The sequence below is a fragment of the Epithele typhae genome (genome assembly GCF_022376455.1).
Source record: "Epithele typhae strain CBS 203.58 chromosome Unknown BXZ73scaffold_24, whole genome shotgun sequence".
Taxonomy (NCBI): Eukaryota; Fungi; Basidiomycota; class Agaricomycetes; order Polyporales; family Epitheliaceae; genus Epithele; species Epithele typhae.
The window spans coordinates 180,470-204,031 of NW_025954215.1; the positions used below are offsets into that span (position 1 = coordinate 180,470).

The 23,562-nt window shown below is 57.7% G+C and overlaps 10 protein-coding genes across 10 annotated transcripts; 3 read left to right on the plus strand and 7 right to left on the minus strand.

Moving 5' to 3' along the window:
• Positions 1-193: 193 nt before the first annotated feature.
• BXZ73DRAFT_89993 (RSC complex protein) lies at positions 194-2,698 on the minus strand (the record flags this gene model as incomplete). Its single annotated transcript, XM_048025465.1, has 10 exons — positions 194-895; positions 1,289-1,356; positions 1,395-1,461; positions 1,514-1,549; positions 1,591-1,641; positions 1,726-1,805; positions 1,880-2,030; positions 2,102-2,180; positions 2,210-2,332; positions 2,442-2,698. 10 exons carry the CDS (start codon positions 2,696-2,698, stop codon positions 194-196), a joined length of 1,614 nt encoding a protein of 537 aa, XP_047877854.1.
• Positions 2,699-3,065: 367 nt separating this feature from the next.
• BXZ73DRAFT_89994 (high nitrogen upregulated cytochrome P450 monooxygenase 2) lies at positions 3,066-5,267 on the minus strand (the record flags this gene model as incomplete). The annotated part of the gene is made up of 10 exons (XM_048025466.1): positions 3,066-3,435; positions 3,515-3,604; positions 3,657-3,898; positions 3,955-4,117; positions 4,174-4,251; positions 4,307-4,330; positions 4,393-4,612; positions 4,679-4,744; positions 4,821-5,151; positions 5,208-5,267. The coding sequence occupies 10 exons, from the start codon at positions 5,265-5,267 to the stop codon at positions 3,066-3,068; spliced, it is 1,644 nt and encodes a 547-aa protein (XP_047877855.1).
• An 838-nt stretch (positions 5,268-6,105) lies between these two features.
• BXZ73DRAFT_77568 (uncharacterized protein) lies at positions 6,106-7,511 on the plus strand (the record flags this gene model as incomplete). Its single annotated transcript, XM_048022695.1, has 4 exons — positions 6,106-6,239; positions 6,559-6,661; positions 6,737-6,968; positions 7,318-7,511. The coding sequence occupies 4 exons, from the start codon at positions 6,106-6,108 to the stop codon at positions 7,509-7,511; spliced, it is 663 nt and encodes a 220-aa protein (XP_047877856.1).
• Positions 7,512-7,770: 259 nt separating this feature from the next.
• Positions 7,771-9,750, minus strand: BXZ73DRAFT_89995 (uncharacterized protein; the record flags this gene model as incomplete). Its single annotated transcript, XM_048025467.1, has 15 exons — positions 7,771-7,926; positions 8,000-8,159; positions 8,195-8,343; positions 8,468-8,509; positions 8,567-8,627; positions 8,677-8,704; positions 8,755-8,862; positions 8,921-8,947; positions 8,994-9,103; positions 9,160-9,188; positions 9,241-9,265; positions 9,316-9,320; positions 9,386-9,497; positions 9,546-9,600; positions 9,621-9,750. The coding sequence occupies 15 exons, from the start codon at positions 9,748-9,750 to the stop codon at positions 7,771-7,773; spliced, it is 1,197 nt and encodes a 398-aa protein (XP_047877857.1).
• An 840-nt stretch (positions 9,751-10,590) lies between these two features.
• Positions 10,591-10,812, plus strand: BXZ73DRAFT_101424 (uncharacterized protein; the record flags this gene model as incomplete). Its single annotated transcript, XM_048014898.1, has 2 exons — positions 10,591-10,691; positions 10,746-10,812. 2 exons carry the CDS (start codon positions 10,591-10,593, stop codon positions 10,810-10,812), a joined length of 168 nt encoding a protein of 55 aa, XP_047877858.1.
• A 750-nt stretch (positions 10,813-11,562) lies between these two features.
• BXZ73DRAFT_89996 (uncharacterized protein) lies at positions 11,563-12,360 on the minus strand (the record flags this gene model as incomplete). The annotated part of the gene is made up of 3 exons (XM_048025468.1): positions 11,563-11,946; positions 12,001-12,260; positions 12,321-12,360. The coding sequence occupies 3 exons, from the start codon at positions 12,358-12,360 to the stop codon at positions 11,563-11,565; spliced, it is 684 nt and encodes a 227-aa protein (XP_047877859.1).
• Positions 12,361-13,630: 1,270 nt separating this feature from the next.
• Positions 13,631-16,028, plus strand: BXZ73DRAFT_47052 (alpha/beta-hydrolase; the record flags this gene model as incomplete). Its single annotated transcript, XM_048019800.1, has 15 exons — positions 13,631-13,936; positions 13,992-14,051; positions 14,107-14,126; positions 14,176-14,207; positions 14,268-14,316; positions 14,377-14,404; positions 14,460-14,573; positions 14,626-14,643; positions 14,695-14,789; positions 14,854-14,977; positions 15,031-15,189; positions 15,244-15,589; positions 15,652-15,768; positions 15,823-15,900; positions 15,964-16,028. The coding sequence occupies 15 exons, from the start codon at positions 13,631-13,633 to the stop codon at positions 16,026-16,028; spliced, it is 1,611 nt and encodes a 536-aa protein (XP_047877860.1).
• Positions 16,029-16,924: 896 nt separating this feature from the next.
• On the minus strand, positions 16,925-17,323 carry BXZ73DRAFT_101427 (uncharacterized protein; the record flags this gene model as incomplete). The annotated part of the gene is made up of 5 exons (XM_048014899.1): positions 16,925-16,945; positions 17,001-17,018; positions 17,053-17,060; positions 17,124-17,235; positions 17,288-17,323. 5 exons carry the CDS (start codon positions 17,321-17,323, stop codon positions 16,925-16,927), a joined length of 195 nt encoding a protein of 64 aa, XP_047877861.1.
• Positions 17,324-19,283: 1,960 nt separating this feature from the next.
• On the minus strand, positions 19,284-20,099 carry BXZ73DRAFT_101428 (uncharacterized protein; the record flags this gene model as incomplete). Its single annotated transcript, XM_048014900.1, has 5 exons — positions 19,284-19,445; positions 19,573-19,619; positions 19,678-19,786; positions 19,842-19,850; positions 19,989-20,099. 5 exons carry the CDS (start codon positions 20,097-20,099, stop codon positions 19,284-19,286), a joined length of 438 nt encoding a protein of 145 aa, XP_047877862.1.
• Positions 20,100-21,374: 1,275 nt separating this feature from the next.
• Positions 21,375-23,428, minus strand: BXZ73DRAFT_77573 (uncharacterized protein; the record flags this gene model as incomplete). The annotated part of the gene is made up of 9 exons (XM_048022696.1): positions 21,375-21,673; positions 21,802-22,041; positions 22,096-22,179; positions 22,233-22,319; positions 22,372-22,541; positions 22,585-22,881; positions 22,925-22,961; positions 23,075-23,183; positions 23,306-23,428. 9 exons carry the CDS (start codon positions 23,426-23,428, stop codon positions 21,375-21,377), a joined length of 1,446 nt encoding a protein of 481 aa, XP_047877863.1.
• Positions 23,429-23,562: the final 134 nt, after the last annotated feature.

Genomic DNA, 23,562 nt, shown 5'->3' on the forward strand with positions numbered 1-23,562 from the left:
ATTGGAGGGGCGCATGTGGGGGACGCGGACTTGCATCGGACTTCGGAGCGCACTAGGCTATCTGCTAGAGATTAGACAGGATATCATATTGTACAGCAGCTATACCAACGAACATAACGGGGGAAATATTAAGCGATAACAGATCGAGAAAGCATGAACGAAAGTCGAACAAACGCACGTCCGCACAATGTGCTCACTGGACCAGAGACCTGTCCAAGTACACCTTCCACATCATTCCCCCCTTCTCTCCGACTTCAAGAATACTGGAACCTACGCCCACGAGGACCTCCCACGTTCCCGCATCACGTTCTGTGACCGACACACCGTTAAGCTTAACCTCTGTCTCTCCCCGAGGCGTTTCTGCCGCCTTGCCCTTCCCAGGGCTCTGTTGAGTCTTCTTCGCCGTGCGCGCCGGTCTCCCTCGTTTCCGCGGTGACCGTGTGCGCCGTCTTGAGGGCGAGCTGGAAGATCTTTCCCTCTCGTCAGCTTCCTCTTCTTCCTCTTCCTCACGCCTCGGGTGAGCTTCGTCCGCACTACTGTCCCCGTCATCCTCCTCCCTGGCCCTGGTCTTGTCCTTCTCGATGAATGCGACATCGGAAACAACCACCGTGGCTTCCGACCCATCCAGCCTCATGGCCCACGTCCGAACGCCGTCTCCGTGATCGAGAACCAGCCGCCGGTAGAGCGGGAGGGTCGTGATCACCACGCGCCTCAGCGGGTGCGCAAACACCGTCTCGGCGACAGGCGGCGCGGCGGCGCCGCGGCTGGTGGCGCAGAAGTGCGGGCTTGCGCCAAAGACTGGGCGGGGCCGTGCTGCTGAATCTGGGCCGCAGGCGCGGTGCCGCCGTCGAGCGCCGCGGGCGATATAGAGGGTGCTTCTTCTGTGGCGCTGGGGCTACCACGGCGGGCATCGTCGACGGCGTGAGCGGCGGCTGGAACGCGGCGTTGTGGTGCTGGCCAGCGTGCACGAGGCCGTTCGCCGTCGGTGGCGCATGAGAAGGGGTTGCCGCCACCTGCGTCGTTGAATGCGCCGGCTTCTTTGCCTGAGAGGCCGTGAGAGGCGCAAGTGGCGTTGCAGGAACCGCGGCTGGGCGTGGGGGTTTCGCGGCCGCGGCCGCTTGGGAGGGAATGGCCTGCGGAGGCGCGGGCGTAGGAGTAGATGCCGGCAGGATAGCCGGGATGACAGGAGTGGTTCCACTACTGTCGCTGAGGGTTTCGAGATGGTGCGGGGGCAGTTAACGTGACACCGGTTTGGTAGGAGCTTTGGCAGGGCTCTCGAAGGGATCACGATGGAATTAGATGAAGGGAGGCTGGGTGTCGGTGCCGCGACCGGTTGTGGAGGGGGTGGGGGTGGAGCTGGGGTACCTTCAATCTGATCTTGGTAGAATGTTGACCAGGGTTCTCATACGTAGGTATTGTGTAGGGCTCTGGAAGATCTGACATCAATTTCCTGAAGTGTTCCTGTATGTCGTCGAGGTGAGGCTATTCAACAGCGAGAATGCATCACACGCACCCGGAGTACCACCGCGTCTTCCCAGATCGGTGTATGCTCTGATTGAACTCCAAGGCGTTTGAGAAGATGAGCTCGACATCGTTGGCGAAGTCCTTCGGCGTCGGGTATTCCTTCTGCTTCAGCCGTTTCTATAGTTGTCGAGTATAAGAAAGGAGCGAGGGACGGGAAGATCTACGAGGCATGTCGCAGAGTAGGGCGTGCAGAATACTCACGAATATATTGTCCAAGCATTGCGGCTTCTTGATGATCTGGTAGTACATCGGCCAGAGTTGCGACTGGGAAGAACCATGAACTCTGTGGAGAGTGCTCGGCCACTGAGGAGGTTGTTATCATTCTGGTTGAGCACATATACGGAGCCACACATACTCGTTTCCTTCTTGTCGACCAACTTCTGCAGCCTGGACTTCAGGAGACGGTACATGGAGGGAGCTTTCTTCTTCTCGCCATCGTCATCAGATCCCTCGCCGTCCCGATCCTCCTTGCCGGTGAGCTTATCCAGCTCCTTCGCGGAGAGTTTCTAGTTTCCGTAGGTCCCTCCGAGGTGAGAAGGAGGGAGGATGCAATCAGACCGCAACAGCAAGTACTCACATGCAAGAACTTAGCGTCCTTCCAGATTTGACTCTCTCTCATGTTGTAGCGTTTGGCATTGCGGAAACAGGTGTCGAATCTTGCCTGAGGTCCTCCAGTGACGCATACTCCCGCCTTTCGAGCTTCGACTTGATGTCATCGAGAGCTATGGGGTGCTTGATGATGTTGTAGTAGTCCGCGTACTGTCGTCTTGAGGGCAATCGCATGAACTGGAACGAGGCGATTTGACCGCTGGTTGCGGGAGAAGGAGGTGGTAGAGGATAGTGCCATGATGGTGGGCGGAGGCAAGGAAGGTCGCGGGTCAAGATCAAGCGACCAGAGCAGGCCGGAAGTCACGCACTCTTTGTTCACCGCGTCCTTGAGCGTGTTCCATACCCCGAGCCCCTTCTCCTTGACCACCGCCGGATCCTCCACCGGACTTGCCCCGCTTTCATCGCCAGCCGGCGCGTCGCCAATCGGACTCGCGTTCACGAGGGGCTTGATGGTGATACTGGTTCCGCTGGTGCTCGTGGCGGAGGCCTCCTTCCGTCGTTTGGCGCGCGGGGCGTCGACATCGACCCCAGACGCGGCGAAGCTTCGAGTCTCCCTCTTCGACATCTCCGGCGTGCGATAACAACGGGGGGAAGTGGGCGCTGCGAACGCACTAGTGGCTGGGAGTGTGCAGCAATGCTGGACGGCTACTCTGGCCGCTGCACGATGTGCTCTGGTCCCCGCGGGGCGGTTACAGCCGCGCAGCCCAGTCAACACGTCACGTGCCGCGCGCGTCGTGGCTGGCGGTCCGAAATCCGTCAAGCGCACGTCGTCAGTCTCGACTTGACAAGAACGTTGATCCACGTTTGTTATACAGATGATTGGTGAATTTCGTACGAGAGGTATCTATGTATCACGGGTATAATGCTGGATCCGCGTCGCGAATCGCGATATCCGCTCTTTTCCACTCCACCTGACTCCGGAGCTCCGAGCGTCACCGCTCTCGCACCACAACAGGCAGCGGTGGTCTCGTCAGGATGAAGTAATCCCGGAGCGCGTCCTCGTACGCCGACGGCTCGAAGCCGTCCACGAACGCCAGCTCGAGCTTCTGCACAACCGCGCACACCACCATCCGCATCTCCAGCAGCGCGAGGCCCTTCCCGGCGCAGTTAGCGGGGCCGAACGAGAACGGAAAGAACGCCGCCGCGTTGTGTATAAGCTTCCCGCCCAGGGGGCTCGGCTCCCCGCTCGCGGCGTGGATCCAGCGCTCGGGCCAGAACTCGTCTGGAAGGGGGGAAAAATTGCGCGGGTCGCGCTGGATGGTGTACGTGTGCACCGTCGAGACCGTGCCCTCGGGCAGGAAGCTGGTGGTGCGCGCGAGGCGACGTCAGCCACCGCCCGCCGGACGGCCGAGGGAGGGAAAACGCGGCACGGGGCACTCACTCGTTCCCGACGACGCGGCCTCCGCTTCCCGCTGGCACGACGCGCTGGCTTCCGTCGCTAATCGGTGGGAAGAGGCGCATGGCTTCGTTACTGTGTATGGGTCAGAGAATGTCTGGCATGAGAGAGGGCGGAGAGGACGTGCATGGCGGCATTAAGGTATGGCATGTCTCCGTGATGTCTCGGATTGAAGGGGTCTTCTCCGCGAGGGTAGTAGCGGTCGACCTCAGCTCGCAGGCGGCTGTACGACTCGGGGTGAGAGAGCAGGCAGAAGAAGACACTCGACAGCACGCTCGAGGTCGTGTCCGCGCCGGCCACTATCGCCAAGGTTCCGTCAGCGACGACCTCTGGAAGTGGCGGGGTCGGCTCCGCGCCGTCTTCGTTGTTCTGTGGGCGCGGCCAATGCATATCAGTGCAACAGGGCGAGTAGCGGCAATGCTCACGAGGTAGTAGAAGAGATCCTTGCGCGTGGTGCTGCCGAGCATCACACGCTGCTGGGTGCGATCGATGCAGTACGCGCGCATCTGCTTCATTTTGGCTCCAAGGAAGGGGATGGAACGGGTGTAATCCGCGAGCCATGGTAGGTGTCCAAAAGTGTCGGAGTTCCTATTCGACGCGTGATGAGCCGGAAGTGAACGTCGGAAATGATCGAAGCCACTCACACCAGGCCGACTTCGAGCAAGGGCCAAACGCTCCCGTCATCTCCGTTCAACATCATCTCGGAAGAACCGCCGCCAAACCTGACGTCAGATAGAACTCAGCAGTTATCCAAGTGACTCGCAGCGCCGCACTCACGCCATATCGCTCATCAAGTCATAGCTGCGAAAACTGCTGTGTGAGCACGTGTCGATCGCGGCCCACGGGTGACGTGGAGTACGTACGTGAACCAGCTGAACCATTGCGCCAGGTTCACGGGTCCGTGCTGCTCCGGCAGTACCTTGAGCAGCTGCTGCGCCCGGTGCGTCACAAAGGGTTCGAAATCCTTGACACTCGCGACGCTGAGCGCTCGGTTCCATGGCTTGCGTCGGCGCAAGTGCTCCTTAGGGTCTTTGATGGCGATAAGTGGGGCCACGCTCTGTGTCGCCACCCTTCCATCCCACTCTGCAGCCGCATTCGACGGCGTCAGCGCAGCACACAAGCACACACATAATAGTGGAGGACACGTACGCGGACCCTTGTGTAGCCCTGCTGTGCCCAAGAGAGTCTGAATCGCTGAGGGCTGCTGATCGACACCTCGTTCGGCCCTGTAAACCGAAGGTCATTAGACATTGCAAATTGCCGCTATATACGCCGGGCCACGCCTCCTTACCTACGCGAACAACGTCGCCGTAGCGGCGGTGAAGCTCTTGCGTGTACAAGTGCCGCTTGCCGCCGCGAGAGACCCATGCCATCGAAAGCTTGGAGAGCCGGAGGAAAAGGGGTCCGGGTTGTCGAGATAGGGGGTGCCATGGGGAAAGGCGATAGAGAGCAACTAATGTGGCCAGAGTGGCCCAGTAGGCGGTGAAGGTTACCAACGCCGCATTGACGACGGGAAGACGGCCAAGGAAAAGCGCAAACAGCGAGGCGGGGACGAGGACGAGGAGGGTAATATGGATTCTGGCCTGCTGGGGTTCGTAGCGGTTAAATATGTAGTGCACGAGCTACAGAAGCTAGTCAGAACGACGGCGTGCACCAAAATGGGACACGAAGCACTCACCAGCGCGGAGAGTGAAGCGGCGAAGAGGGCATGGCGTGCGGAGGGTTCGGAGAGCAGCATTGTGTTGCGCGAGGGGACCGAGGGCTGAAAACTGGTCGATTGTCCTGCGCGCTGGTGTGTTCTTATACCCCGCATCCCCCTCAGCCACCCACCATTCGGAATAGACTGAGCAAGGGTTCCGCTGGTGGCGCGAGCGCGCCGGAGGCAGCGGATACCAGAATCCTAGCCTTCCACGATATCCGTTCCGCGCTCCTGAGAGTGCGATGTTCTGGCCCGAGAAATCTTCCGCAACGTCCCGACAGCCTGTCACGGCCCCGCAAACCGCGTCAGTGAAGCCGCTTCGGGCAGGCAATGCTATCAGATGTCCACAAACCTGGCACTCGTCCCCCGGCGCCGGACGCCCACAAAAGTCCACCGTACCTGCGCCATCGTGGCTTGGGCGGCGGACCATGCGCCAGGCCTGGCACCGAAAGCGGCGGCCGAGGGTCAGTTCTTTCGCAGCGAGGCATGGGGCGGAACCCGCGCTGCTCACCATCCTCGCGCAATCGGCCACCGCAGCAGGAGCGACGGCGCGGTGGCGTCGAGCACGGGCCGCGGCCCTGGCCCCTGGCCCCGGTGACTAGAATCGTGTGCCGCCACCCGCCGGTCGTGCACGCATGGCGAATTGACCGGTGTGAAGGGCGCGCGCGCGGCATGTCGCGCGGACCTGTGTGGCGGGAAGAAGGCCGGGCGGGGCCTCCAGCTGACCGGCCTTCGCGGCTTATTGGCCGGGCGGTCGGACCAGGGTTCGTCAGATCCCTTGGAGAGCGGCGCGCATCTGAGCCTGGTAGGTGGGAACGCCAGGCCGGGGTGTGTCGGTGTGTGCGCTGTTCCCAGCATCTGGCCCACATCCGATAACATGAATAACGAGCGGGGGGCCGTTCGCACGGATGACCCGCTTGAGCCGCCAGGCGAAAGTATCTGGATAGATGTCCGTCCTTTGGCGGCGGCATTGAACGCGCTGTCGGACACCAAACGGAAGATGGCGAGTTGGTAAGTCGCCGGAGAGTGGTCAAAGCTGTCTCGCTTGAAGCTCGATGCGTTGACGTGTCGCCCGCGCCGATTGAGTCCTTGGCGCCCGTTTTCACCCACGGCCCACGAGGCATGCGCGTGCGGTCCACAAAGCTGTACAGACTACTCAACTCTGCTAGCACCGTTCCTCCAGCCGGGGCGGCGAGCGTCGATACTGTACCATTGCGTGCTTCCCTCGCCATGGCCTCTTCCACACAGACCACAGAGTGAGCACGAGTGAAGGCAGCGAGTTATAGAGCCCGACGGTGACTGACCTCTGGTGGGAAACCCCCGCTTCCAGCTGCACGGCACTATCCCCGCCCTCCGCCGGCGCACCGACTGCAGCACCCGAGCGTCACCCCGAGCTCTACTTCGACGACGAGCCGGGAGCCGTCGTCTTCCTCGTAAGTGCGCCCCTTTGACCCCTCCCCTGGCCGGGCCCCCGCGCGCGGCCGCCCGCTGACCGCAGCCACCACCAGGTCGAGCAAACGCTCTTCAGGGTGCACCGCTACTTCCTCAAGCGGCACTCGCCCGTCTTCGCCGGCATGTTCGCCTCTCCCGCCCCACCCGTGCCTGGCGCGGACGTCGACGACGAGCAGCGCCCGCCAGGGGCGCACGGTTCGCCCGAGGGCGCGTCGGACGCGCGGCCCATCGTGCTCCCCAGACGCGCGCCGTCGACTTCGCGCGGCTCCTGTCCGTGTTCTACCCGAGGTGAGCGATCGAGCGTCCGTTGGTCCCGCGGGCACGGATGCGCTCGGCCTTCGCGGCGGGGCCCCTCGACGATCTCGCACGCGCGGGGCGGCCGCGGGGAGGGGCGCACGTCGCTTGCCACGACGGTCGGCCGGTTCCCATGCGTGGAGGGGAGCTGGGGATGACCCAAAGGCCCGTCTCCGCCGCTCAGCCTGCTGCATTCTGCGGCCAGATCAGCGGGCGAGCGTGTGCGTGAAGTTGGACACACCGGCACCATGGGCGGCGGGTTGCGGTGGCACATGCAAAGGATCGTCCGCTGACGACCGACTCCACCTCTGCCAGAAAGCTGCACGACACGGCGGGCCTGCAGGCACGTTCGACGAATGGGCGTCCGTGCTCCTTCTCGCCGACAAGTACGTCTTTGAGGAAGTGAAGCAGCTCGCTATCGCGCGGTTGGCCGCCTTGGATCGCCTGTTGACCGCCTGGCCGTCGCGCGGAGGCATGACCTCCGTGATTGGCTTCCTCGAGAGATCACAGAGCTCTGCATGCGAGAAGAGGCTTTGACCCTCAAGGAAGGCTGCAAGCTAGACATGCCGGACGTCATCATGCTTGCACGCCTCCGCCAGCAGGTCCGTATTAGTATCCAGGGCAAGATCCAGGTCTGGCCCGAAACACCGGTTAAATACGTTGTTAAACAGAGTCTGGTACATACATAGAGACAAGCGGGGTACTCAGTACGAAAACATACTACAGTGAGACAGTGAGCAGAACAAAGAGGGTGAACAACAGACGCGTGTGTTAATTGTTATCACATACTGTAATGCTACTGCACTTTGGCGATGCGAAGCCGGCGCATTCTCCTCCTCGCCGCTTGAGAGTGTTTGTTGATACCACCGAAGAAAGCCCAGTTCGCGTCATGTGTGTCCTCATTCAAAACATCCGTATCGACTTCGGGACTTGTGGCCCTAGCGCCGAACTGCTTCAGGTAGTGGCTGCCACCGGCTGAGAGACGATGAAAACAAGGCCGGTGAGCTCAACGGGATTACACGCACATGCTCCTCGACATAGTCGGTGACGTCCACAGCGTAGCCGCCAAGGTGGAGTATGCATCGCTGCGCATTGGCCTTGACGAACTCGTTCAGCTCCGCCTTCGTCCAGATGTCGCCTGTCCATCGGTTCTCGGAACTGCCGTCCTCATGGGCAGGAACGGGACTGCTGCCGCGCATCGTCGCGGCTTCCTTCTTGACCATGTGCTCTCGGGCGGCGAGCACCTCTTCACCTTGGCCCTTCGGAGATTGGACGCGAGGCCGACGGAGTCCAGCAGAGCGATCGCCCATTTGGACGGGTCCCAGTCGTACGGGGAGGGGCCAGAACGGTAGTCATGCGGAAAACTATGCTGCACGAACGGACTGTTGGCATCGAATATACGATGTGTCATAAGTTACTCACATGCTGTCCGTGGGAGCAATGCGTGCCGAAACATTTCAGTAAAAACCATGTCACTGATGAAGTAAACGCACGAAGTTGTGATTGCCCTCCCCGCAGGTCAGAAGAGCCAGCACCTAGATGGAGCACGCAATCTAAGCATATTGAACCTTGCACGAGAGCCAGAAACATACAAAGTTAGATTTCGATGTGTTCTCATCAGAGTACGGTTGGAGCCCGTCCCAGTGCGCGAGACTGAGGCCGATATTAGGTCTTTCCGCGCGTCTCGTCTACATGTACTCACGAGTTGACAAGGAATGTGCAGTGCCATACTGTCTGCATGTCAGTGACGCTAGCCACGAGCAATGACTTGGAGACGCACTGAGTAGCCTGGATACAAGCCCGCCATATATGAATGCTCCCACTGGGTCACCCCAAAGCATCCCGGTGATAGGCGGAATATAGAAACCCATGGTAAGGGCGAGCGGCACTGGTCAAACGCGGAGAGTATGAGGACGTGTCAGGGTCCAGGAGAATTCGGCGCCTACCGTAGTATTTGTGCTGGAGCCGAACGACTGGTGTGCAGGTTAGTCGCCGAATGATGCAAGACAGTAAACATACCTATGTCGTCTTCCAGGTCATCGCGGTCAATGCTCGCCATGCGTTCGTACTGTGATTTGAAGAAAATCCATCCCATATGACTCCACAGCAATCCTCGCGTTGCTGCGTACCTAGCGGGATGGCGTTTGCTGAGCGCACGAGCGCACATGTAAAACGTTTGACGTACGGGTCATGACGTGGGTCGTCTGTAAATCGCTGTGAAACTTCAGTATCTGCGGGGTCGATATACGAACCGAAAGTCGCATACATGATGCAATCTATGCCGCAAGCACCTAAATGCAAGCTGAGCCGCGAACGGTCTCTATGGAGCGAATTGACATACCACCACTGGGAGTTGCGCAAGGTCGTATCAAAATCTGGGGGAAGCGAAGCGGTACTATACTTATGCGCACCTTGATAGACCCCTGGAACGCGCTCGCTCCGAGAACGGCCACGAACATTCGCACAGGCAGGGTCGCGCGGAACGCGCGGTGCGAGTACAGGCGATGGTAACCAACGGTAATGCTGCGTCGCCTTCAGCGTGGGGGTGGGCGCGGAAGACAACGAACTCACCCCATCGACGCTGCCTGCCACAGCACCACAGCGAGCACCAGCGTGTTTCGTGGCACTTGAGAGGGAGGGTAGTACCACATACCGGCCGCGCCGCTATGTGGACCAAGATGAAGAATGTGCCATTCGACCACCAGACTTGGCTTGAAGGAGCCGTTCCGTGAGACGTTTCTGCGGGTTTCTCCGTTTTTGCGGCCGCGGCGCCCATGATAGCGCGTGGAGAACGGAACGTCGGGGAGCGAGTTCGAAGGGAGGACGAGGGGGAGAGGAGAGGCTAGCGTTGCGAGCGACGAGTGCCGGGTTCTTATGCGCGGTGGTGGCTGAGAAAGGGTGCTCCATGCAGTCCATGGCTGGCTCGAGTGGGGCGAGATCTGATGTTCTTCAAAGATCCGCCTAGCCGGGACGCCGACTGCTGGCCTCGGACGCGTCTCTAACGGAAGGTGTTGACCAAATTCTGGCATCCCGTCCGTGAATTGATCCCCGTCGCGGTCACGTGGCCGCGGCTCCCCACATATACGGAGCGGGCCGGAATCGCCGAAGCACGTACCTTTCAAGCTCTCCCCAGATGATGCGCTCGTAGCACAACTTCGCTCCGCCCAACAGACCGCAGACGTTCGAATGACAGATGGAGTGAGCACCTATGTCGGATTCTTGACAAACAATCCAGGACTTCTGACGCTGACGCCCAGGAACGGTATCCTCATCGAGGTCTGTGTAGACTCTCCTGAGTCGGCCATCGCGTCGGTGATTCCACTCCCTGCCGCCGCACATCTGGAATAACACCCTCGAGCTTCGATCTGCTACCAGTGCACGCCGTGGTGGGGCTGATCGACTTGAACTCTGCGGAAACATCGGGCTGGGCGGAGGCACGACCCCCAGTCTCGGGCTCTATCGCCAGGTCCGCGCTGCGGCTCCCGACGTACCCATCATGGTGCGTCCCTTTCAATTCTGCCCGTCTTCAACGAGCCTGGGGGACACTTTACGTCACTAGTGCATGGTTCGGCCCCGCACGGGCGACTTTCTCTACACCGATGCGGAGTGTAGTGTCATGGAGGAAGACATCAAGGTGTTCAAAGAGGCCGGGGCCGACGGCGTCGTCTTTGGTCTCCTTGAAAGGAGCGGCAAAGTGGATCTAGAGCGCACCGAGAGGTCAGCAGCTCCTTCTGTCCGGGCTCCATACCAAGCTAACCTCGGCCGTACCAGACTCGCGAAGGTGGCCCATCCGATGCAAGGTCCGCACAACCCGACTTCGATGATGGGCCGTCTCTGACGAATGTCACCAGTCTGCTTCCATCGCGCATATGACATGTGCAGCCAAGATGTTCTAGCAGGTACGAGAGATGTTCCTTGCACTCGCATCCATCTGACTCACATTCGTATTCTGCTGCAGCTCACCTTGGCATCTCTGGCATCTCGGAAGTAACGCGCATCCTTACTAGGTTCTTGACCCGATCACGGAGTATAAGAGCGGTTTCTTATCAGTGATATGTCTTTGGCAGCGGTCAAGCCTCAACAGCGTCTTCACCGGCCGCGCTACCCAGATTGCGAACTCTCATTCGAGCCGCTTCGCGCATGGCGGCATCGGCGACCATCCTTGTCGGCTCGGGCGTGAATGCCCTTACGATTGGTCCCCTCCTGGAAGAGTTGCTCCCATGTGGGCTCCGCGAGGTCCATCTCAGCGGTGGTCGCTGGATCCAAGGTGATATGGACTTCCGCAGAGAAGGAATGGGTATGGGAGTTGGAGACGATGGGGAATGGGGGATATGGCGTACAGATGGGGAGCGGGTCCAGGAAGTGAGGCGGATTGTGGACGAGGCTTGGGTTGAGTTCTCGCAAAAGCACAATCAATGACTCAGGTTGGCTATTATATGTGCATTCATGATACACTCGTACATATGGCCCAGTATGGTACACGGAGTAAAAGAGAACGACATGCATAACGGCGGGGGCTCTTACAATAGTCCACAAGGTATGTCCGAGTGCGCGGAAGGAGGGCATGGATAGAGTCTGTGCTGGTCGTTCAAAGCGCAAGCCCTTCGAAGAACTTCACAATCCCCTTGATTCCAGGGCAGAGAGCAAGTCTGATACGCTCATTCTCGCGCCACATGACGGCCCGCCCGTTGCCTTCCAACCACTTGTTCAGGCCTCCGTTCTTGACCATATCGCTCCTGTCCTTGACGAAGTGCGCGAGATGATCGCGCTTGAGGGCCCATCGAAGCCGGCGGACCGCAGAGACAAGAGGGGGAGAGACGGTGGTCGAAGCGGCGTCGCGGGGAAGGACGCGAGACCGGTAGAACGCGGTGCGCGCGCCAGGGTTGGAGGAGCGAGCACGGAGAGTATGAGAGAGGACGTTACGCGCATGGGTCCACTTCAGCCGCATCGAATTCTCGTATTGGGTGACCATCTGAAAGCAGGCTCCATGATAACTTAAGAGGGGGAAATGAAGGGGGAGACTTACGAGGGTCGTGTAGAAGTAGAGACCATCTCTCCAGCGGCGTTCAACGCCTACACCGCGAATTATCCCTCTATGCACGAGCTCTGGAAGCGTGGAGCGAAGGGGAAGCCCAGTAGAGCTTGTGCCAAAAAGGGAGTGAGAAACGCGAGACGGGGCGACTACCAAGAGCCTCTCGCGTCGAAGAACTGGATCCTCGACCAGCGGGAGTAGTTCGGGGCACGCTTGAGCCAAGGACGCTAGGTCGGGGAGGTCAAGAAAAGAGACTGAAATATACAAATAAGCAACGCGGGTTAATATCGCCCAAAGACTGTACTAATGCTCACAGATGTACAACCAAGTCTCTGGAGGGAGAAAGTAAAGCATCGTGAAGTCTTCCGCGCGATTGAGAGCGTACTACTCAGGGTCGATTGGGTGTGGATGAAGAGGTGCTGCCGAGATGACGGAGTATATGAGGAAAGGTTGGGTAGCCAAGGGGGTTGAGGGACCCCATTAAGGAGGAGACGGCATGCGGCGCAGTTACCTGCGCGACCTTGATTTCCCGATGTTGGCGACGTCATCGGCTCCGGGCCGCCCCAAAGCAGCGCCGTTCTGTGTTCGCCGGCGTAGACGGCTGCTCTCTCCCTCCCCCTCTATCACAGTCTGCTTGCGTACCTGTCGAGCCTTCGCGCTTCAAGCGTCACCCCAGTGCCAGGTCATTGTAGGATCTCACAATGGGCCTCGTGGCTCCGGTACAACCGAAGCACTACGAGTTCACCAACGTACGTCAATACTTCCTGTGCAAATTGCACGTATGCTCATGGTCACCTCTTTCTTCAGCCAGCATTCGACTGCTCAGGGTGCCAGTCCACACAATGCTGCATACGGCAATGGCAATCCGTGCGATCTCTCTTACGTAGACGCACCGGTGTTGACGGTCTTGGGGCTTCTTGCGGCGTCCCGTGGTGGAGAAGTTACCCACAGAATCAAGTCGTACGCACACCCCACCCACATGATCAGAAGGCACGCCCTTCCTCCCTTCCATCCATGCGCCGTCTTCGTCCGGAGCCTAAGTGGCGTTGATACCTCAGAGTTTATCTCCTCGAGGATGTCGAAGAAACCCTTGTGCCTTTCTCATGTTTGTTTTATTCCCGTTTTACGCCCTCGAGGCGGCACGCACAGGTACTCTACAGTGCGCACGGGGTCTGGCGTAAACGGGGAGGAAGACATGCCGGTCCTCCGAGGAGAACCGGAGCCTTTCTCATCAAGACCGATGACCATGTATGTGCATGCGAGCTTATCTTTGCGCGCGCTCTGACGCCGCATAGCCTGGGGTGGGCAGGGGTCAATCTCTTTGAGGGGCGGAATTAGGCCTTTCGGAAGGAAACGCACGAGAGGGGGTGCAGGCTGATGAGAAACTAGGGATGAAGGGGAATTCCTTCCAAGGGGAGGAAATGCAGACAGACGGGGTTTCCTCCCCGTATGCGCTTTGGCTAGTTGGCTTCTGGTCGAGGTCGCGCGCTAAACGCTCCCCTGTTCCCCCGAGGGGAATATTTGGGCGTGCGTTGGGTCACGGGTGAACGGTACCAGTTACCTACATATTCACGTACTGCACTCGCTCCCGACGACCTACATCGCCCGCAAGCCGTTTCTCATCATGGCGTTCAAGCGCAGTCTCCTCCTTCTCGCACATGCTCTGCTAGCCCTTGGCACAGAAAACCCACTAGTCGCTCACACAACATCCGGAACTTTCAGCGGTTCTACGACCTCAACTGGGCAGGACCGCTGGTTGGGTATACCATTTGCCCAACCTCCACTCGGTTCTCTCCGCTTCAAAGCTCCGGTTCCTGTTATGAATCCTGAACCTGGCGTTCGGAACGCGACGGTCTTTGGGGATGCCTGTCCGCAGCTACCGTCAAGCGTGTCGGGAGTACCCATCTCGGAGGATTGTTTGTATCTCAATGTGAGTTCCTCTCGGGTTCCCGCGCGCTTGCGTTCATCCAGGGTGCAACTTCTAGGTGTGGCGTCCAAGTGGTATAAATGCCGACGAAAAGCTTCCAGTGCTGGTATGGTTCTACGTGAGTTGTTCACCTTCATCGCTAGTTTCGCGATGTCAACGCACGGTTCTCACAGGGCGGCGCTTGGACACACGGGTCAGTTCTTCATGAAGTGAAGTCGGGAAAAGACTCAGTTGGTACGCAGATACACCGGTGATCCAGAGTTCAACCCAACCTGTCAGTGATCATTTCGCTCGCTCATTTGACCTGATCATCGCTCTGACGAAGATCTGACAGACCTGCTTCAGCAAAGCGTTGCAATCGGGAAGCCGATTTTTTCGTCTCGGTGTATGTTCCTTTTACCCCTCGATAATCATATGATACATGTTAATCAGGTGGTATTCAGGGCCTATCGTGTCAACACATTCGGCTTTGTGAGTGAACTTCCGCAAAACGGTATACACTGTAACAGCACCGACATGTGGTCAGCTTGCTAGCCGGTTTGTTGCACCAGAAGACTTGAATGCAGGACTACATGACCAGCGCGCTGCCCTGGCATACCTACAAGACAATCTACACGTGTTTGGAGGCGACGCATCCAAGGTAAAAACTCTTTTCAGATCGGCGGAGACTGTCCTGACAATTTGTGGATAAGGTGACTATCTGGGGACAGGTGTGTTAAAACGAAATTAGTGGACATATGTGGTTCCTGACATTTGTGCAGTCGGCCGGCGCAGGTAGCTCCGAGGCGCACGTCCTATTCCCTCCTTCGCGACCACTCTTCCGAGCTGCCATCTTCGACTCCTCCACTGGACCATTGTGCGTAATCTTGCCACCCTCCCGCATGCATCCACTTTCAGTCTGACGTGACGGATTGGGCTAGCAAAAATTCTCCCCCAGCAGCCCGCTATGATGATCAGGGCATGCCGTACGCACGTTTGCTAGCCAACGTCGAATGTGCTTCTGGTCCAGAGTCGCTTTCTTGCCTGAAGAACGTTCCATTTGAAGTGAGTTTGTCAGTGTTAGGTGCAAAGAGACACGATCTAAAGAAGACAAATAGGAACTGTGGAACACCACTTCGTCCATGACAGTTGAGATTGTCAACAATCAACTCTGGGAGCCTGCGGTCGGTCCACCAGGAAGCTTCGTCACCGAGCGGCCCAGTTTGCGCGTGCAGAGCGAGAACTTCCTTCGAGTACCCGTCCTTGCCGGCACAAACGTGGGCGATCCATGTTGCCTGCGAATCATTCGCCCACTCAACTCACTCCAATAGTTGAACGAGGGCACGCAGTTTGCCCAAGCGGTGCGCAACCTAAGCACCCCAACTGACCAAGAGGACGCCGCATTCGACGCATACATCAGGGCGCTCCTCATCGACCCTGCCCCGGTGACCCAAGACGTCCTCGACACGATCCATGCGCTCTACCCCGCGAACGACCCCAGCCTTGGGGCACCATTCAACACTGGAGACTCGCTCTTCGACCGCGCCTCGGCCTGGTACACGGACAACATGTTCCTCGCACCCCGCCGTCTTTTCTCCGAAGCCGCTGCGCCACATCAGCCCGTCTTCGCGTACTTCTTCACCGAATTCATACCCGGACAAGACCCCACCCGCGGAGGTGCGCCCCTTCTTCCTTCGTGCTTCCTGACGACAATCGCTCATGCGCATTTTTGAGTACAGTGTTCCACGGCGAGGAGCTCCTCCTCCTCTTCGGACAGTTCCCCGACGTCGAGGCCGATTTTGCGGCACAGCTCGCTCACTTCTACATAAACTTCGTCACCGATCTCGACCCAGGAGGTAGGCCTCGATCCGTTGATCGCCCAATCTCTCTGCTGATCTTTTGTTTTGCAGCTCCGTGGCCGCGGTACGATTTGGAAACGCGCAGTGTGTTGCAGCTTATGCGCGATAACGTTACCGTCATCAAAGACGGTGAGCGATTTCCATGCACCCCATCGTCTGTACAACGCGCTGATCAAAGGTGCCCTAACGCAGACTTCTTCGCGGAGAAGATCGCGTTCTTGAACTCGCCCCGGGTGCTCGCGCAGTTCGAAAAGTAGTCATCGGGTCTCGCGGCGGAGCAGCTTTATCCATACTCTACGTGAACCGCCTATCATCTTTGCCCACTGCCAAGCGCGACCCCACAGCGACAACTCCGTCGAACTGTGCATGTCGCACCCGTATCAGTTTGGATTGACATAAGCTCCGCTTTTCACAGCCTGCCGGGGCTCGCGGCGCTGCCGTCCTCGCCCGCTGCGCTCCAGAAGGTCCTCGTATGCGGGCGGGAGCGTGCCACCCTCCACGTCCTCCACATCCTCGCGAATGCTTCCGGCGTCGACTTCGCGTGCACGCTCTGGAGTACGCGGTGTTGGCACTGTTGGCGGCGGAGGTGTGGACTGCGCGATTGATGTGGCTGCGGGAGAAAGACTGCGAAGTGCAGCGTGGAAGAACCTAAGCGTTTGGATGGAGACTCTCACCTAAGTCACAGTCAGACCCCGGCTGAAATACCATTGAGTTGATTCCTGCTGTGATATTGGGCAGCGGGACAGTGTTTGATTTATAGGTCGCATTGGGGCTGTTCACATGAGGTCCTGCGTTGCCTTAGGCGTGGGTAGGGGGAATTCGGCAACGGTACGGGCGAACTCACCTCTTTCTGTGGTAAGGTCGCCGGGGACGAAAGGATGCACAAGAAGACCCTTCGCCGCTGCACGCTGGCTTCGACGCCGGCGCCGCATGCACAAGAATGAAACAGTTCCCGCCCCACCCGCGAGCAAGATTGCGACTGCCCCTACTACCGCGCCTGCGATGACTCCTTTTGAAGGTTTGCTCAGAGCACCAGGCGCAGAAATCGAAACTGCAGTATTCCTAGAGCTATCGGTTGAGGTCGAACTTCCCGACGTGGTTGTGGTCGGGTTAAAGGCGCCCGTAGAGTGAAGACAAGTTGTGTTCCCTCCGTCTACGATTGTGTACGATTGCGCTGAGGACAGAGGAGCATGAGCGAAGCTATAAGGAGCGGAACGATACGCGCTTACGTGACGCCAGAACCAGTCCTGTGTTTGTTGTCTGAACATACGTGAAACTTACGACCTGTCCTGGCGAATGACCATATGTGAGTTTGCGGGGCGTCATGCAAACACTGAAACGACTGGACCTACCGACCGGTAGGAAGTTGGCTGCCCAGAGCGTGCTCGAGCCAGTGAGGATTCCAAGGTCCTCCAAAATCGGACCACCTGCGGTGATGTTGCGGCCTGGAACTACCCAGACGTGCTTGGAGCTAACTGAGCATATCGCATAACTGACTGCTGCTTAGGGTACGTACAACGGGTGGCTGGGTGAAAATGCTCAGTGGTAGCATGGTTGGGTAGATAACGTTCTCGTACCTTGTCTGACCACATCAGCTCTACGCTCGAGCACTGTGGGATGGTATCATTTGCAGGAATAATGCTGAATGAGGCGTGAACCACCCCAGACACTAGAACGACGATAAGGAGGAGGAGCATCACTGGTACGGAGACAGCAGAGTGGGAATGACCTTGCAGGCTTGCCCATACTAGTACTAACGGGGGTATCATGGTTAAAAGGCTCGTGCGTGGGCCCCAAACAATCATCGCAGCATGCGTATAATCAAAGATTCAAGTTTTGCGCAACGGCGCTCTGACGACATGCCATAAGGGCCGCCTGCAGTTGATGGGCCGTCCAATGGCAACCATGTGCATTTGAAGACGACGACTCACGGCATCCCAACGCTGAACACGGATGCTATGATCACTCTGCTCGCAGGCGTTCTTCCTCGTGATGGCAATGTTTCCGGATGTGCAGCGCAAGGCGGAGTGGGCGGAGCTCCTACATTTGAAGACGACGACTCACAGCATCTTAACTCTAAACACAGATGCTATAATGACTGAGGGCTTTGATCATCCTCCCAAGTCCTGATATAGAGGTTCCACGGGTGAGAGAGGAAGCTTGAAGCTTGACCGGCGCTTATGGGTTCATACATACGCACCAACCAAAGTTGAAGACTTGCTCAGACTAGACAGAAGCATTTTGATTGTATTCCGTGGATGGCACGCGCACTGCATAGGGGGGTAGAGACCCATCGAGACAAACGGTCGCGGTTAACCTGTCAAGAAGGTGGCGGTGGTGGATGCAGTGAGCAGGGGTTTCATTCTGTCAGTGTCAAGCTTGAGTGAGTTGTCAGCCGGCGGGCCGGGCCGCGAAGTTCGGCGCTTGCGACTGCAATGTCAGCGAATCTGACCTTATCTGGCAGCACCACCGACTTTGAATCCCAACATACGGAACGAATGGCTGAGCCAATCTGAAGCAGTGAAATATACATAGCTGCAGCTCGAGTGAATAATATTGATAAATAGCCATTCTACCACCGGCGCCAGGTGCGAATCGGGACCAACGACTCGAGATAGCAAACAAATGTTCAACGGCTCCTGGTCTGAACGTTGTTACTAGACGACCTCGCCTCATCGACTCACGCCTCGAACGTTCGTTCTCCACAGCGCGCGGTAATCCATCATCACCGTCTAGGCTTGCGTCTACAAACTACCACACTCCATCCGGTTAAGGCTGCGGGCCACGCTCTCGGATAGGCAGGTCTTCGTACGCTGGCGGAAGCGTCCGCGCGTTCGACGCCTCTTCCACGCCCATGGGCACACTACCACCATCTGCTTCGCGGGTGCGCCCCGAGGTGCCGCACGTGTAAGTCGCCGTTGGATCCGCGTACGGGCCAGGGACCGCCATGGGGATATTGAGACGCGGAAGACAGGGACGGCTTCTCGCTGCAGAGCTCGCCACGGCCGCACCTAAGAAGACGAATTCAAGCCATACCCGGGCCAAAAAGTGCCTAGTGCTACGTACCTCCATACACGCCCACGTTCGATGAATGCTGACCATATCGGCTCGGGCCTCCATACTGGTCCGACACTGAGCTGTTTTGTGATTCTGCACACAGACGGTCGGCGGGTGTCTGTTCGACGTCAACCGGAGCGAAACACGCACGTCCGCAGCACCGTGATGTCCTGGCTGGAGTTGACGGCTCCGGCGCGTACGTCATTTGTGGCCGATGTCTGAATGTGTTAGAAGCGGCGTCTGCACGACGTTCAGCACGGACTGCGAGTGCTACCAAGTTCGAACACTCACCGCCAAAGGTCGCAAAAGGGTCAATGAGCACGCTGCTGCCGGCCTCCCGGCGCCGGCGCCGTCGCCGCACATACACAAAGAACACTATTCCCGCTAAGATCGCGGTCAGGAACGACGCCCCTCCTGCCGCCACGCCTGCGACGACCCCTGTTGATGGCCCATGCTCAGCGTTTGAAATGAATGTCGTGTCGGAGGGTGAGCTTGTGGTGGGTTCCGTTGAAGAGGAAAGAGTGGATGTGGAGGTGGAGGTTGTCGTAGAGGTAGAAGCATTTGTAGAAGTGGAACCGGCCGTAGAGGTGGAGATGGTGGTAGTAGGGCTGGACGGGCTACCGGGAATGCATGTGGAATTGTCTCCTGAAACTACAAGGTACGATTGTGCTAGAAGCCTGCGCATGAGGTAGATGAAATAGAGACGGAGAGACGGGCTCCTAGACACTCACGAGAGGAAAATACAGTCTTGGTGAATACAGTTTGAACATACGTGAAACTAATGACAGTTCCTAGCAGAGATTTCTATGTGAGCGGTAGCGCCTTCACAAATGCGCAGCTTGAACATACCAATGGGCAGATCTACTGTCCACAGGAAGGACTGCTGGCTGATGATCCCAAGATCCTCCAAAACCGGGTCGCCTGCCTCAATCTCGCGGTTGGGAACGACCCATGCGTGCTAGGAAGTTGATCGGTATCCCGTTCCAATAGCAGTAATACACAACGGCACGTACAACGGGTGTCTGAAAAAAGGAAGTCAGCGAAGTCTCAGAGTGCAGAGACATGCTTTGTGCTCGTACCTCCTCTGTCCATCTCTAATCTATGCTCGAGCACTGAGCCACTGTATCTTCGGCCGGGGAAATTGTGAACGAAGCACGAACGACACCTGACACACCAATGAGAGCGAAGAAAGAAATGAGCATTGCGAGGAACCCGAGCAGCGAGGTCCCGCGATAGAGGAAGGGAGGCAGAGAGGGGATCGTGGCCTGCATTGGGCGCGAGGACCTTATGACTGAGAGCCGGAATCAGAGCTAGATTACGCCGCCAGAGATGATATCGTCCTTGAACACGCTTAGGTTTCTAAGTATGTGAGAGCGGCCATGGGAAAATCAGCATCATGGAAATATCAAAACGTCGACGCCATACCAAGCCGCAAGCTCAGTACAGCCTCACAAGTACGGCCTCGTTACGCACGTCGCATGACTCCGGTGCCAGTGTGCATGGTTCCTGTTATGACATACAAACATTTGAATATGACGAGGATGAGTAGGGGAATGACGTACAGGCTGAGGAGGGTTTGTGCATGAGGGACGGACACACGCAAGCATGCTGGACCAATGCGACTCGGAGTGGAGCCGCGTTGTCATCGGGACTCGACTGAGCGAGTTCGTGCTGCTCTGGAAGCACTTGTACTGGCACATCTTCCCGTTCCCGAAAAGTCCGAAGCGTGTTCAGCAGACGCGTCAAGCACGGCCTCCTCTTCCGGTGTGACGGCCATCATCTTCTCGAGGTCTTTCTTGACATCACACAATGTGATTTGAGACGATCGCGGCCACCTAGGGCAGATGTTGGGGAGTCGTACAACATTGAATAGTACGGCGTAGATCACCCTTGTGGCCTTTGAGGAAGCATAGGGAAAACATGGAGCGTGGAGACTGCGAGCGAAAGCAAAATCTGCACTGGGCGCGATATTCTATGGTTGTGGCATCACTCACCGTACGTAGACTCCAAAGCTTAGTGCGGCAGTCGAGACCGCGTCGCGCGTGGGCCACTCCTCAGGCCACAGCATATGGAATTCAAACGTTCACCATGTGGGCTTATGTTCGGCATGCACACTGGAATTCCGTTCCGAAGAGGTTTTGACCACATTTGACGGTGATGGGGGGTCGAGGAACGACATCCCAGCTTTGGTTGCGGATGGCAGATGATGACACCTCGAAGGGAGGCGCTCGCGTGTAACGTCAGCCTCTTTCGGCGCCTATATTTGGTACAATCTTATCTAATCATGAGTACTTATGAGTGCCGTTCATGTCTTTGATGCATAACAGATTGTTGAGTCGCCAACTCGCCACAGCTCGCCACGGGTCTGAGATTAGTTGCGACTTGCATGACAGTCCGGAGAACCCCACTTACAGCGCGTGAAGTATCGAACAGCCAGGCTCCGCACAAAGCGAATTGGAATCAATACCTGAGGAGATAATATACTGCAGTCTGATCATATAGTCCATAACGGCTCCTGGTCCAAATTTCAAACCTCGTCTCACCCCTCAAAACTTCGTCCTTAATGGCGCGAGATTGTCACCATCGGGGTTCGCGCCCACAGACGACCGCGCTCCGTTCGACCCAGACCATGACCGCAGCGGGCCAAGCGGCGGCACGTTCCTCTGCATCGCCCGCTGGTGCGCACTCTCTGGCAGGTCCTCGTACGCAGGTGGAAGCGTCTGCCGTGCGCTTGCAACGCCTTCCGCGTCCATGTGCACGCTGCCCGCGTCGACCTCGCGGTTGCGCCTCGAGGTACTACTGGAGGTGGGAGACGTCGTGGCAGTTGCGGATGGGCGAAGGGGGGCTGTTGGAGTGTTCTCAGCATCATCCGCGGAAGCAGACGGGGCTCGAGGCAGTGAAAAGATGACGGGTTGGAAAGGGGGTGTCACGAGGAGGGACGCAGAAGACGGGCGGATGGAGACGGGGACTCACCTGACGACCCAGTGTCCGACCCATACGCCAATGAGTAACTGAAATCCGACATCACGATCTCCGACTCGCTCATGCGGCTACCCATCATCGCAAGACCGGATTGTCGTGGATAGGCGTTGGCGAGACTGTCTCCGCGTGGCGACAGAGGGACGTTGGCCAATGGTCGTGGTTCTGGGCCTACCCCTGAGTTTGACACGAGGTCGGCTCTGCTTCCCGCTATGGAGCTCGCTACTACTGCATCTGAGATGACAATCTTAACGAGCAGTTGGTTTCAAAGTAGTTGCTGCCACGTACCACCATATACGCCCACGTTACCTGCATGCTGGTAATATTGGCTCGACTCTCCATTCCGGCCTGGCACTGAGGTATCCTGCGATTCTGTGTACGGACGGTCAGCGAGTATTCGCTGGCGACAAGCGCAAAACACGTACGTCCGCGATAGTGTGATGCCTCCGGGGTTAGCGGCACAGGTGCGTACTTCATTTGTGGTCGGTGTCCAAAGTCGCTGGAAGCCGGATCTGCGCGGTGTTGAGCAGACTGCACAAGCTACAAAATTGACAGAAATCTCACTTGGGGAGATCGTAGTATGCTCATTGCCGAAGGGGTCCACGAGCATCCCGTGGGTGGCCTCCCGGCGCCGCTTTCGCATACAGACGAACACCGCTATCCCAACGATGAGCGCGACGAAAAACGCCGCTCCTCCAGCTGCCGCGCCTGCGATGACTCCTGTTGATGGTCCACTTGGGTCTTCCGCGTTATCGGACGAGGGTGTGCCTGTGACACCGGGGGTAGAGGATGATGTAGATGTTGATTGCGGAGTTGTTTGAAGAAGGGAGTCCGAGCTTGCAAGGGTGGTACTGCGAGAGATGGAACTCGTCGCTGTATTTGAGGAGGTTCCAGTCGTCAGGCCAGTCTTCGGAGGAGTCGATGTGGATGTCACCGGGGTGGACGTCGTTGTTGGTCGGGAAGGGGTGGACGTCGGGGTGGTAGAAGAGGTAGAGGTAGAAGTTATCGTCGAGGAAGGAGTGGTGTTGGAGGTAGAAGGATCGGACGGGTTTCCGGGAACGCAATTTGAATTCTCTCCAGCAACGACAGTGTACGATTGTGCTTACAGCCGACGTACATAAGGATGATGGCAGAGAGTGATACGTTAAGAGACACTTACGCGAAGAGAATACAGTGAATTGATCTGCAACTCGAACATATGTGAAACTAACGACTTGTCCTAGTGGATCTTAGCGGCGATGCTTTCAAACATGCACGGTGGACATACCAACAGGAAGATCGACTGTCCACAGGAAGAACTGCTGGTTGATGATACCGAGATCCTCCAGAACTGGGTCACCTGGGGCAATCTCGCGGTTCGGAGCGACCCATACGTGCTAGATTGAAGCCGTTCAGCTGCAGTGTGAATGATCGTAGTGCGGAACGGCACATACAACGGGGGACTGGAAGGAGCTCAGTGACATTTCTTGGGGCGCAAAGACCTGCTATATGCTCGCACCTGTTCCGTCCAGACCAGATCTATGCTCGAGCATTGAGCCACCGTATTCCCAGCTGGAGAAATTGTGAACGAAGCCCGAGCAACACCGGACACGGTAGCGAGGGCAAAGAGGAAAGCGAGCATTGCGGGCAACGCGGGCAGCGCGAGGAGACCCCGCGATGGAGGGAGGAGGAGAGGGGGGAACGTGGCCCATATTGGGTGCGAAGGCCTTATAGTTGACAGCCTGGATCAAGGCTCGATGAGGACAGTCGGTCGAC